The following is a 14242-nucleotide window of genomic DNA, read 5'->3' as shown; positions in this document are numbered from 1 at the left end:
ATTACGACAGCCGGCCCTTCCTCTGCCTATGAGATGTGACTACACCCAGGGTGGGAGTGGACCTTGGTGGGCATCTTATGACCCGCTGAGCCGGATGGAGAGAACCTGATGGTCAGTGCACAAGTGAGCTGCCCAGCAAGCGGCCTGAGAGCTGTCCCCCACTGGCCTTCTTACTTGCAAGGTGACACATTTTCCTTGCAGTTTAAGCCAGTTGGGTTGGGTTTTCTGTTAATGGCAGCTGGTTTATATAGGTGCTTGTCACTGATCCTTACACAGACCCTGAAGGCAGGTCTGGGAGGAGTTAGAAATAAGGGAACAAGGCTCAGACCGGCTGCATTGCTCACTGGAGGTCACACAGCTCTGACCCCAGGTGGCTGGCCCCCAGAGTCCACAGTAGCCACTGTGTTCCACTTCCAGGATGAGTGCCCAGCCGCGATCCTTGTGAGCCCAGGTTTACTGCCCCCGCCCTGAATTGGTACTCTCTTGAATTGATGTCCTCCTGAATGAAGATGGAGCCCCAGTCCTTTGTGCTGACCAAAAGGGGCAGGGGCTAATCAATGTGCCTGGTGGGAACGTTGAGCCAGGATCTCCTGCCTCGTGGCTGAGGGCTGCTCTATCGCTTCCACTACGGTGACCCCCACACCCAGCAGAGGAGGTTCCTGCCATCCTGGCTTGGCTGCTCTCACCCAGCCCTTCCTACTGCTGCACCACTGAAGGAAGCTTCTTGTTGTTCAGCCGTTCAGTTGTGTCCAACTCTGTGACCCCGTGGACTGCAGCACACCAGGCTTCCCTGTCCCCCACCATCTCCCAGAGTTTGCTCAAACTCACATCTATAGAGTCAGTGAAGCCATCCAACCACCTCATCCATTGTCATCCCCTTCTCCTCCTGCCCTCAATCTTTCCCAGGATCAAGGTCTTTTCCAGTGAGTTGGTTCTTTGCATCAGGTGGCCAATGTATGGGCCCAGATGCTAGGAGGCCCTCCAACACTGACCCAGGGATACGGTGCTTGAATGCAAGACCAGCCCCATCCCTCACAGCCCGCCAGCCTCGGTGGCCTCTCCCTCAGAGTTCTGCCCTGCTGTCTGGCTGGAAAGCTCTCTCAGCCGTCTTTGCCTGGTTAATTTCCACAGATCCTTCAGCTCCAATGTCACTTTCACTGACAAGCCTCTCCCTGCTCCCCACCCATCAGGACCACCCCCACATCCTGTTTCACCCACTTTCACAGTCCAAGCGTTTCCTCTGAGCTCGTCTGCATGCTCAGCTGTTCATTGTTCTTCCCTCCATTAGACTCTGAGCCCCACTGGGGTGGGAGGCATCCACCTAGCTTAGTCCCGCGCTGGGCACAGAGAAAGTCAGGTCCAGACAAAAGCAGCAGGGTCTCAGGTTAAGACCCAGACAGCCTGAACCCAGACACACATGAGCGGTGTCACCTTGCAAACAGGATTGGCCTGCCCTGCCTCACTTTCCCCATCCAGAGAGTGGGACGCACACCAGCAGCTACCTCAGGGCTGCTGCGAGGGCTCAACAGGCTAATCATGGCAAAGAACTCAGAATGGAGCCTGGTCAGTAGTAAATCCACGTGTTAGCCGGCGCAGCGGCTGCTGTTGCAGTCATAGGTGTTCAGTATGTGTCAATTAAGGAAAGAAGGGAGGCAGCAAAGGCTATCTCCACGGCCCAGCTCCAGTGTCTTCTGTCACCCAGCAAAATGAAAAGTGAAAATGTTACTCGCTCTGTTGTGTCAGGCTTGTTGCGACCTCATGGACTATAGCCTGCCAGGCTCCTCTGTCCATGGAGTTCTCCAGGCAAGAGTCCTGGAGTGGGTTGCCATTCCCTGAGCCCACCCTTTGCACAGCCATCGAGAGGAGAGTCTGTGGCTTTGAGGGTCAAGAAGTCCATCTTTAAACATGCAAGTGGTCACTGTGGGGTGGGGGCAGGTCTGTACCCACACCCTCTCCTCTGCCAGGGCTCTGGGAGGGACATCCCCGGGACAAGGACTCACACGGAAGTCTCTCCCTTGCGCCGAGGCTGGAGACACATATACAGCAAGTGTAGGGAGCAGAGTGGAGGCCAGCTCCCTCCTCTCTGCAAGCCCCTTCCTTGCAGGCACCATCATCCATTCCAGTTGGACGCAAGAATATGAGGGGTCCCTGCTTCCCAGGAACAGCCAGGCCCTCCCAGGAGCTCCCTATGCAGCGGGAAGCAGAGTCCCCATGGCACTCCCACAGACCTGCAAACCGGCAGCTTCCTTTGGGGAAGGAGCACTGGACTTGGAGTCTCCGTGGTTGTCACGGGCACCAGCTCCACTCTCTGCGTGACCTTGGCCCCTGACATCCGCCCTCTGGGCTCGGGCTCCCTGACCTGATTCCCTGTGGGCCTTAAAGGAGGTGGCTTAGCACAGCCCCTGCAGGCAGCTGTTAGCTCTCGTTAGCCCTGCAGCTCCTGCTCCTCCTCCTCTGTCTCATGGCTAGTGCTCCGGTCCTGCTCTGGCACGCCCTCCTCCCTCTCCACGAAGAGCCCTTCTCGAGCACCTTCCTCCATTCCTTCAGAGTCAGCTGCCATCAGTGTGCCGGTGACTCTGAAACCCCAAGGCTGGAGTGACGGTGCTCTTGCATTATCCTGAGCACATCACACTGACCACATTTGGTTGCCCCTGAGTCCAAGAACCTAGGCAGGCAGGTACATGGGAGGTTATGTTTTGTACAAGAGCACTCACCCGGAGGGAGACGAAGAAGCTGAAGTGCAGCCTGCACCTTGCTTACTGGGACCTCCGCATGGGGCTGCCCCCACCCGAAGGAAAGGTTGTTTAGTTGCTAAATCATGTCAGACTCTTGTGACCCCCTGGACCATAGCCCGCCAGGCTCCTCTGTCCGTGGGATTCTCCAGGCAAGAATACTGGAGTGTGTTGCCATTCCCTTCTCCAGAGGATCTGTCCTGACTCAGGGATTGAACCTGGGTCTCCAGCATTACAGGCAGATTCTTTACCATCTGAGCCACCAGGGAAGCCTGAACTGAAAGGGTATGCTTTCCTGATTCGCACAAATGGGCCAGTGGCAGCCTCACTCATGCCATCTTTCTGGGCACAGGGTAGGCACACCACACCCATTTCTTGCCTAAATGAAGTAAACATTTCAGCATCCCTACCAAGGGTTTCCCCCACCCCCCACCTCTGCTTTCTCTTGCAGGCCCGCCCTTGCCCTTGGACTTACCCACTGTGCTGATGACCGTGCAGCAGAAAAAGAGTGAGCTGAGGAAGGACCAGTCTGCAGACCCGCTAAACCACTGGGGCTTCACCTTCTGCAGCAGCTTCTCCAGGTCCCGCTTCCGGCCTTCCTCAACTCCAGAGAGACAGGATGGAGTGAGAGACAAGGTCCCACCCTCTAAAACAGGTCCCGCCCAGGTGAAGGGGTGTCTTTTCCCGGGACCACGCCCCCTGCCTTGTGGCCCTCATCAACACGAGATGGGGGCTCTCGGAGCCCTTTGCTCAACATCTCTGCAGTTTAGGTCCTGCTCCGGCAGCTGCGGAGATCAGGAGCCCACGTAAACTTGCATGACAAGCACCCGAGAGAGATGCCCACCAGCCTGAGGTCAGTCCTGGAAGCGCCCTGGGGGCTTTCTGAACGTTCTGAGCCTTGCAAAGGGGCTTACTAACTTCTGCTCTGTCTCTTTCACCCGGGTCTTAAGAACTGAAAGGAAAAGCGTTTCATGAAATGAGAGGAGTTGCGTGAATGCAAACCATCCCCACTCCCAGAGACCATTAAGCCTGATTGAGCATGGGGACCAGGCTGGCAGCAGCTGCCTGAGAATGTCTAAGAAGCCTGGGTGGAGGCCGGCTTGGGGGCCCTGGTTTCTCAAGGAGGTTCCCAAATGTTTCCTTTGGCCCAGCACTCAGGGGGTTTGGGGATCCCAGAAAATGCCTGCCAGCTGGCACTGTTATAAGAGGAGATCACACAGCCAGGCACACAGCAGAAAACCCTTATTTTTGTGAAATATTACACAATTTCTTAATTTTATGAAAGCAAATCCATCCTTATTTGAATGAGCACTGAACTGGGAGTCCAGACACCTGCAGTCTAGACCCAGTTCTGCCCTTGACTAGTTCCCGTAGCTGTGGACATGAGGCTTCTTTCTGAGCCTCAGTTTCCCCATGGAGGAGGAAGCGTGACAAGGTGAAAAGTTCTGGCTTAGGAATCTAAATGCCCCGGATTGAATCCCTGGCTCCTTTTTCTCATGGGTAACCTTGGGCAAGTTGTTTCACTCCCAGTGCCTCAGTTTCCTGATCTGTAAAAGGGGGACAATTCATACTTCATAGGGTTGGTGGGAGGATTAAATGAGATAGTGCATGAAAAACACTCGGCATAGGGGCTACACAAATCCAATACTTACCAAGCATTTTCTCCAGTGAAAATCAGGGGATGGGCCAGCTCTGTGCCCCGTACCATTCTGTGCATCAGAATCACCCAGGAAACTTTCTAAAAATAAGATTCCCAGCCCAGCCCTGGAGATCCTGCTTCAGTGAGTTTGGGGAAGAGCCTGGGAATGTGTATTTGAGACAAGCTCCTTTGATGATTCTGGTGTGTGGCCAGGTTTGGAAAGCCCTGAACTTGTTGACAGTCTGGATCCAGTGATCAGACAGTGTCTGATGGCATCTCGTGGGTCATCTGCATGGCCCAGAGGCAGAGAGAAGGACCCTCCACCAAGGAGGGTCTCTGCCACCTGTGAGCAGCCTCTGGTCTGCCCCCACTGAAGGGACCTCCCGCAGGTCAGACGAGTCATTAACAGCCTGGCTGAGGACCTGTCGTACCGTGGGACCCTGTTATTCCTCTGAACTTTAAAGTCTGTGTTTCTTTTGTCTTTTATTCACTCTCTATTATTTTATCTTGTTCTGTTGAATACATCTCTGCAAGTTTTAGGGGACAGCACAGAATAGAAATAATGGACAAATACCAATGAAAAGCAATAAGGATAGACATACAGCGCCCTGTGCCTTCCAAGAGGCTTCATGTCTATTATCTCATCTGCTTCCCACAGGGTCCCTGGGGTTGGCAGGCCTGAGACTGTGGGCCGCCTTCTCCCTGGCAGACTGAGGCCTAGAGAGGGTAATTACTCTGCCGCAGATCACATAGCAAGCTGGGAGAGCACCTGGCCTGGAACCAGGACCCAAGTTCTTCTCAGGACCCTTCTTATCTCCCCTGAGTCGGACCACAAAAAAAAAAAAAAAAAAAAAGGCCTTGGAAACAAAAAGTAGACCACAGGCGCAGGCTGGGGCCGATCCAGTTTGGATGGTTCCTTGAATTCTAGTCCCTGTAAACTGAATCAGGGTGGGGCAGGCAGTTCTGAGGATCAGCCTAGGAATCCCTGGCTCCAGATCTGGCCAGCCATCCATGCCACCCCATCCCATCAAATCTCCAGCAATCGGTCCTCCCTGGAGCACGCCAGTCTGGGTGGGGCTGGAGCTGAAGCAAAGGGCTGCGAACACCTACTGGGTTCACAGTGCTTTTCCTACATTCTTTTATAACAACCCTGAGAGGCCATCCACTCTTCTCTCCCATTTTACAGAAGGGAAAACCAAGATTCAGAGAGCACTTGCCTAAGTTTGCCCAGGGATGGGGAGGAGGCAGGCAGACGGCTCCCAGATCAAGCTTCCTCCAAACCCGCTGTTCTCTGGGGGCTGCTTCCACCAACAGAGAAAAGACCTGCCCATCAGGTAAGCCACCTACCTGTGCTGTTACATTTCAGGATGTCACAGAGCTTCTTCAAGAACTCCTCAAACTCCGGGTCCTCTGCCCTCAGGTCCTGGCTGCCCTCGATGGCTGAGAAGACCGCAGCTCCCACCAATGCGTAGGTCACCAGGGAGCACAGGAAACAAAGACGAGGGAAGAGTTTCTCCAGGGCCTCCCAGAAGCACCTCTTCGCCTGGGGAAGCCCCTCAGCCTCCATCCTCCCCGCAGTGGGCAGGACAGGAAATGCTGGAGAGGCGGGAGTCCAGAGGCTGGGAGGAGGTGCGGGGGAGCGGGGTGGGTGGAGGAAAGCGCCCTGAGAATGGCCTGGCTCCAGGGCTCCAGCGTTAAGTGGTTGGTGCCAGGGTTCCCCCCCCCCCCTCCCCCTGAGGACTCGGGAAGCAGCAGGCACTCATAGCATTCAGTTCCTGCGAGTTTCTCAGATAGCGCACCCCTCTCCCCGGCCCACCCCTACTTAGTGCCCCAAATTGCTACTGATCCACCCGGCCAGTGCACGCCCAGCAGCCTGGCCAGCCCCTGAGCTGCCCTTCAGGGGTTTTGGAAAGACTGTCTGGTGGTTGCTTTGTGCTTTGGCCTTTCCCATTTCGAAGCTGCACTTTTGACTTCCAGGTACCGAATGTGACTTTTGCTTTTTAGCCAAGTGGTGGTCCCTCCTGGGTAAGTGTGGTACCCTGACTCTTGGACAGGAAGAAATAATCGTAATTAGTGTGGCCAGAGCTCTACGGTTTACAAAGGGCCTTCATCCTGTGTGGATCTAATTGTTAGTCCCAATTCTTCTTTCCTCAGTAGCGTACCCCCAGCCTTGCCTTGGCCTCAGGTGGGCGGGGCATACTTCCGGGCTTCTTAGTGTTGGACTAAGCCACGTGACTTTCTCCAGCCAATCAAGTATTAGCAGGTATGACGTAAGCAAGCGCCTGAGCCGTGAATGTGAAGTGCGACTTGCTGCCCTGTGCCTTGTCTCTGCTAGGAGGGTAAAAACGTGCCCTAGATGGCAGACGTGGAGATGTGTGTGCCTTTAGATCCCCTTTCACGAAAGGATTCTCTGTGCAGCTCCAAGGAGCATAGTTCCTGAAAGCCTCCAACTGTTCGTTCTTTCGGGCTTTGCCTCAGCTTTCAGGCCGTGTTCTCTGGGAAGCCCCCGTCCATTGGCTGAGCAAGGTGAGGGGAACAAGAGCTTAACCATTTCTGTCACCTGCCAAACTCCTCTGACCTGAAATCTTTGCTCTCTGTTGGTCTATCAGAGATTTTGTCAGGTCTGCATCGTGATCTCAAGGCTCCCCGTGTCCCATCCTGCTTCCTCCCCTCTCCCTTACTTCCTAATAAATAGAGCTTTCGCATATCATGTTGTTGTCCAGTCGCTAAGTCATGTCTGACTCTGCAACCCCATGGATGGCAGCACACCAGGCTTCCCTGTCCTTCACTATCTCCTGGAGTTTGCTCAAACTCATGTCCATTGAGTCAGTGATGCCATCCAACCATCTCATCCTCTGTTGTCCCCTTCTCCTCTTGCCCTCCATCTTTCCCAGGATCAGGGTCTTTTCTAATGAGTCAGCTCTTCGCATCAGGTGGCCAAAGTATTGGAGCTTCAGCATCGGTCCTTCTAATGAATATGCAGGGTCGATCCTCATCCCTTCTCCTTTACTTGCTAATAAATAGAGTTTTTGCATGCCTTACTCTATCTGTGTCTGCTTCACAAGGGATCCAGTCTGCAGTAGTGGGCACTGGGGGTGATCTGAGAGGGCAGGATGGCTCAATACTCATCGGTAAGGAGATGGTGCACAGAAAGTTCTTGGCTCAAGATTGCCATGCAGTTGTTAAACTTTTGTCAATGGTGAGCTGGTATGGTATACAAGTGCAACAACCCAGGCATTTAAAAGAGGAGAGGGATGATAAATATAAGGATAAGTGTAGGTTGGGCTTCCCTGGTGGCTCAGACAGTAAAGAATCTGCCTGCAATGCAGGAGACCCAAGTTCAGTCTCTGGGTCAGAAAGCTACCCTGGAGAAGGGAATGGCAACCCACTCCAGTATTCTTGCCTGGAGAATCCCATGGACAGAGGAGCCAGGTGGGCTACAGTCCATGGGGTCACAAAGAATTGGACATGACTGAGCAACTAAGGCTACTACTAAGTTTCGAAAGTTATTAGACAGTTCCATTGATCCCCTGAAGGCAAACCTAGAAAGGGAAGTTTAGTAGGGCAAAGCACAGCTTCCACTGTGGTTGGACTCAGGACAGCAACTGATATTCGTGGCCTCCTTAGTTCACTATTCATTCTAAATTTTCCTTGCCCTCTGCCACCTCTTTTGCTGCTTTCAGTGGATTTCCCAATGGCATGACCCAAATCCTCGTTCCTGAAAGGTTTGAGCCTTTCCAGGTCAGACTTGCTTGTGTTTGCCCATTCACAGACACGGATAAGAAGTGGGTCCCCTGGTTACTACCCGTATTCTCCCTGCCCCTGCAGTGTGAACACCTTCATATCAGGCAGGTATAATGATTCCTCTCACCTTGTTCTTCTTTTTCAAGATTGTTTTAGCTATTTTAAGGCCTTTCTACTTCAAAGGCGTACTATATAGCACAGGTAGCTATCTTCAGTATCTTGTAATAATCTACAAGGGAAAAGAATCTGAATATATATATATATATGAATCATTTTGCTGTACATGTGAACATAACACAACATTGTAAATCAGCTATAGTCCATTTTTAAAATTAGAATGTCCTTTTTATTGATGTGTTTATTTTTGGCTGTGCTGAGCCTTCACTGATGCGTGGACTTTTCTCTAGTTGTGGGAAGCAGAGGCTACCCTTCATTGCAGTGGCTTCTCATTGCAGCGGCTTCTCTTATTGCGGGCTCTTGGGCTCGCAGGCTTCAGTAGTGGTTCGTGGGCTCAGCAGTTGTGGTTTCTGGTCTCTAGAGCACAGACTCAGTAGCTGTGGTACATGGGTTTAGTTCCTCGTCGGCATGTGGGATCTTCCAGGACCAGGGGTCGAACCCATGCCTCCTCCACTGGCAGGTGGATTGTTTACTGAGCCACCACCGAGGCCCTATGCTTCAATTTAAAAAGAAGGCAGAAAAGGCCCTTTATGTAAGTTTTTGAATTATCTTACCTATGTCTACAGAAAACCTCACTGGGATTTTGATAGGAATTGCATAAACCCACATAACAATGTGGGGAGACTCGACACCAAACTATGTTGAACCCCCCAGTCCATGAACACAGTATGTCACTCCTGGCCATTGTTTTTGAATACTGCCTTAGTGTACTCCCATCATCCTTTAATCAAGTCAAGAATCAACATCTTAAGATGAGAAGGCATGAGTCGTTTGCTATTTATTATGTAGTGCATTCTGAGTGTTATTTTGTGTTTGGGGGCAACGTTAATGGATGAAAATGTTAGATGGTAGAGGTCAAAAAGTGTATTTGTACTCCTCTTTGTAAGTCTTTCCAGAAGACATAGTCCAAATGTCTAGAACAGTGTAGAGGATGACAGAGCCTGTGTGCTCGTCATCCTTCGTGCCAAGTATCACGCTGCTGTGCGCCTTCCACAGGTAGACAGACTGCTGGCTAGAGAAGGACCCTGGGATCGGCCCCAAACTGACAGTAAGTGAGCTCCAGCTCATTGGCCAGACCTAGCCCCACCCCAAGGAGCAGCCACACCACTCTAGCCACGTGCGTTCTCCTACCACAGGCTGCCCTGGAGAGAAGCATGGCCTCAGGGTTCCTCCCTATGTGTGTGTCTCTGTGTGCATGTGTCTATTTCTCGCTCTTTTTGTTTGTTTCTGTTTTATGTTTTGGTTTCTTGGCAGAGAGGCATGTGGGATCTTAGCTGCCTGACCAGGGTTCGAACCTGCGCCCCCTGCACTGGGAGGTAAAATCTTAACCACTGAATCACCAGGGAAGTCCTGATTTCTCACTCTTAAGAAAGGATGAGCAATCAAGGAGTGCGCTTCTCAATCACAAAGAACCCACCAGTTCTTGTAGAAATAATGAGAAGCTGATTACACTTTTACATTAAACATGACATTGGTTCCTAAAATCAAATTGCTATGTTACAATCAACATGTATGGCGTTGGCATGGAAATAGGGACATGTGACCCGCTGTCCACATCGCAGGGCCTATGGGAAAAGGATGATTCCTTCAGAAGAAGTCATAGGCCGAGAGAGGAAATTAAACCTTAAGGACATCGTTGACCAAAGCCCTGGCCGCAGACCACTATTCCCTTCTTGGCCATCACCCTATGTCCTAGATGGGAATAAAGGTGAAGTTGCTTTAATGAGAGGACCGAAAAATATGTATAGTGGCTTAAAAGAAATGGAGGTATACCGACCTCTTACATAACAGGCTGGAAGCAGGGGCTCCTTGCTGTTGGAGCAGCTCCACTCCATCCAGTTGATCTCAGGTGGCCTTGGCCTGCAGCAGCTTGAAGCAGGATTTCAGTTCCCAGACAGAGACTGGTGTTAGGTCGAAGCAGTGAGAGCTCTGAATCCCAGCCACCAAGGCCCTGGCCCAACAGCTTTGTAGAAATAAATGTCCACAAAGACACAGAAAGTCATGAGACAAGTTAAGTGTTTATTACAAGGGAAAGGAATACATGTGGATAGATACACAGATGGACTTGGAGAGAGAATTGTGTCCACGTGGTAGTTTGAATCACTTACATGGGGCATTTCTTCCGGGTTTCCTTTGGCCAATTATCTTGCTTTGCCTGGTTCTGAGCTTGTTCTTAATTTATCTCAGGGTCCTCCCACGTGTAGGTGTGTATGTCTTGGCCAAGATGGATTCTAGTGAAGAGGCCCACGGGCAGGCTGACATCGCTTACTGTGAGGTGACGCCCCCTCCCTTTTGATCCCCAAGGAGCCTCTCTGCACAGATGTAGTTGGGAAGGTCTCCATGACCTTGAGAATGAGAGAAATGTGGTCTCTTATTTGGGCAGGGCTTGCTGAGCTCCTCCTCTTCATCTTGGTGTGACTGTCCACAGGGGACAAACTCCAGCTGCTCGGGCTGGGGCACATCTATCTCCTGCCTCACAGTCATTAGGCACCAGAGTCTTTCCATCTTGTTGCTCCGTCATATCCTAGGGCAGCAGTTTTCAAAATGTGGGCTTTAGTCAAGCGGCATGACCATTGTTTGGGGACTTGTAGGAAATGGAAGTTCTTGAGCCCCATCCCAGACCTACTGAATTCAGAACTCTGAGGGTGGGACCCAGCGTTGTGATCAAGCCCCTCAGGTGATGCTGAAGCACATTAAAGTTTGAGAAGCACTGCCCTAAGCCATCAACCGCAGCTGCATGCTTAAAACTAGACTCTTGGGCTCGCCTGGTGGCTCAGTGGTAAAGAATCTGCTTGCCAAAGTGGGACACATAGGTTCAATCCCTGATCCGGGAAGACCCCACGTGCTGCAGAGCAACTAGGCCCATGCACCGCAGCTATTGAACCTGTGCTCCAAAGCCCAGGAGCCACAACTACTGAGCCTACGTGACCCCACTACTGAAGCCCCTGCTCCCTAGAGCCTGTGCTACGAAACGAGAGATGCCACCACAGTGAGAAGCCTGTGCATCACAACTAGAGAGTAGCGTCCACTCTCCACAACTAGAGGAAAGCCCACTCAGCAACAAAGACCCAGCACAGCCGAACATAAATTTAAAAATACCTTTGATTCTTCGCTGACCACTTTATTAAAAAAAAAAAAAAAAAAAACAAAACCCACTAGACTCTTAAGCTCATCCCTGTCCTATCTCAAGGGAAGGAAGTCAGGATGAGAACTTTTTTTTTAAACGTCAGTGAGACGGAAATTGCACACACTGCTTGTACTCACACTCAGCTGATGAGGACTTCCTCACACTGAGCCACCAGGTCATCCAGAAGATGTAAGCAAAGCATCTGGCAGGTGGCAACTGCCCAGAAAGAAGGGGGGATTGAGTAGGAGCAGAGAATTGACCACAACCACACTCATGGGGCAAGAAATGCTGAGACTGTGGCTAAGTCACCACTCCTGTGGATGGAGGCACACGAATCTGAGTCTTTGATCAGCGCTTTCATAAAATCTCCTTGTAGAGATGACTTCTTATTACCACCTGCAGTTAATTATCCTGGTTGGTGAGGGAAGAATGAGATGAGAAAAGTCAAAAGATGAAAAGTTTTGAAAGTGCTTTGGGAACTCTAAGTGTGCTAAGTCACTTCAGTCATGTCTTTGCGACACCACGGGCTGTAGCCCGCCAGGCTCCTCTCTCCATGGGATTTTCTAGGCAAGAATACTGGAATGGGTTACTATTTCCTCCTCCAGGCGATCTTCCCAACCCAGGGATAAAACCTGTGTCTAAAGCACTGTAAATTCAAGAGATGATGTTCTTATTTGGGGATTTTGCTTTTTCGTGTGTGATTTTTGTGATTTTTATTATTTTAGGATATTCCCTAGTGGCTCAGTTGGTAGAGAATCCACCTGCAATGCAGGAAACCTGGGTTCGACCCCTGGGTTGGGAAGATCCCCTGGAGGAGGGCATGGCAACCCACTCCAGCATTCTTGCCTGGAGAATCCCCATGGATAGAGGAGCCTGGTAGGCTACAGTCCATGGGGTCTCAAAGAGTCAGACATAACTGAAGCGAGTTAGCACACAGCACAGATGTTGAGGTATGGAGGTTCCCACCCTTTCATTCTGCCTGTTCAGCACTACCCCCCAAAAAACACAATAGACACATTGACAAGAAATTGTGAACATAATCAAGTGGGGAAAACAAACAAAGGTGGACGCACTTGTGATCCAGATGTTAGAATAAGGAGATAAGTACTTTAACATAACTGTAGCTAACACGATCAAGAAAATAAGAGAAAAGGTTGACAAATGGATGAATGAGTAATGTTAACAGAGACTCTCTAAAAGACCATCAAGAGGATATTCTAGACTTTAAAATTTAAAAATATGAAATTTATTTATTTATTTTTTTTCAGGTGCCAAAGTGAACATTTTATTTTTTTTAATTTATTTAAAAATGTGAAATTTAAAACTAACTGAAAATGAGAAGACAAGGCACAGAGTGAGAGAAGATATTTGCAAAAGAAATGCCTGATAAAGGATTCATCTAAAATATATAAAGAACTCTTAAAACTCAATAAAAAGAACAACCTCACTTTGCCATGTATTATATAAGAGCATCAAATCAACATGCTGTATAGCTTAAATTTACCCAGTGCTGCATGTCAACTACATCTAATAAAGCTGGAAAATAAAATATTTTTAACAAGAAAAAGCTTCCCTGGTGGTCCAGTGGTTAAGAATCTGCCTGCCATTGCAGGGGGACACAAGTCAGATTTCTGGTCCAGGAAGATTCCAAAGGCTGCTAGGCAACCAAGCCTCTTCACCACAACTACTGAGCCAGGATTCTATTGCTCGGGCGCCACAACTCCTGAAGCCCGTGCTCCCGAGAGCCCATGCTCAGCAGCAAAATAAGCCATGGCACTGAGAAACCCGAGCACTGCAAGGAGGACCCAGCACAGCCACAAGTAAATAAATAAAAATTTAAAAACTTTAAAATGGGTGAGAGATCTGAACAGACACTTCAAATGACATATATAAATGATATATATACATATACGGGTACAAATAAGCATATGAAAAGGTGCTCAGCATCATACATCATGGGGCTTCCCAGATGGCTCAGGGCTAAACAATCCTCATCCCAAAGCAGAAGACACAAGAGATGCAAGACCCCAGATCCCTGGGTCCGGAAGATCCCCTGGAGTAGGAAATGGCAACCCACTCTAGTACTCTTGCCTGGGAAATTCCATGGACAAAGGAGCCTGGTGGGCTACAGTCTGAGGGGTCACAAAGAGTCAGACACAGCTGAGCATGAACGCAAATACACAATCATACATCATTCAGTTCAGTTCAGCTCAGCTGCTCAGTCATGTCTGACTCTCTGCGACTCCATGAATCGCAGCACGCCAGGCCTCCCTGTCCATCACCAACTCCTGGAGTTCACTCAAACTCACGTCCATCGAGTCGGTGATGCCATCCAGCCATCTCATCCTCTGTCATCCCCTTCTCCTCCTGCCTCCAATCCCTCCCAGCATCAGAGTCTTTTCCAATGAGTCGACTCTTCGCATGAGATGGTGGCCAAAGTACTGGAGTTTCAGCTTCATTCCTTCAGTTTCATCATTCCTTCCCAAGAACACCCAGGACAGATCTCCTTTAGTAGGGAACTGAAAATTAAAATACAATGACATACAACTACACATCTCTTAGAATGGCCAAAATCTGAAACAACTGCCAACACCAAATGCTGGTGAGCAACAAGAACGCTCATCTACTGCTGGTGGAAATGCAAAATGGTATGGCTGATGTAGGAGATAGATGGGCTGCAGGTTAGACATTTACAATTGGCCGCCTGTTTGCCTTTCATGGGGCATGAAGAAGTGGGCTTCAGGCTGGATACTTAAAATAGTTAGCATTTCTTGAGACAAGAGATAGGTGAGCTCCAGTTAAGGCATTTACAATCAGCTTCCT

At 50.2% G+C, this 14242-nt stretch overlaps 1 protein-coding gene across 1 annotated transcript in view; it reads right to left on the bottom strand.

Moving 5' to 3' along the window:
- KCNK18 (potassium two pore domain channel subfamily K member 18) overlaps positions 1-5938 on the bottom strand; it is a 37579-nt gene extending 31641 nt beyond the window's left edge. Inside the window, exons 1-2 of the mRNA XM_069567424.1 lie at positions 5719-5938; positions 3208-3336 (exon numbers count right to left, since the gene is read on the bottom strand). Coding sequence (XP_069423525.1) covers positions 3208-3336; positions 5719-5938 — 349 coding nt within the window. The remainder of the gene's footprint in view (positions 1-3207; positions 3337-5718) is intronic.
- Between the last annotated feature and the right edge of the window lie 8304 nt (positions 5939-14242).

Source organism: Ovis canadensis, chromosome 22, assembly GCF_042477335.2.
Source record: "Ovis canadensis isolate MfBH-ARS-UI-01 breed Bighorn chromosome 22, ARS-UI_OviCan_v2, whole genome shotgun sequence".
Taxonomy (NCBI): Eukaryota; Metazoa; Chordata; class Mammalia; order Artiodactyla; family Bovidae; genus Ovis; species Ovis canadensis.
Note: the sequence above shows the minus strand (reverse complement) of the source record. Positions and strands in the feature narration are given on the sequence as shown.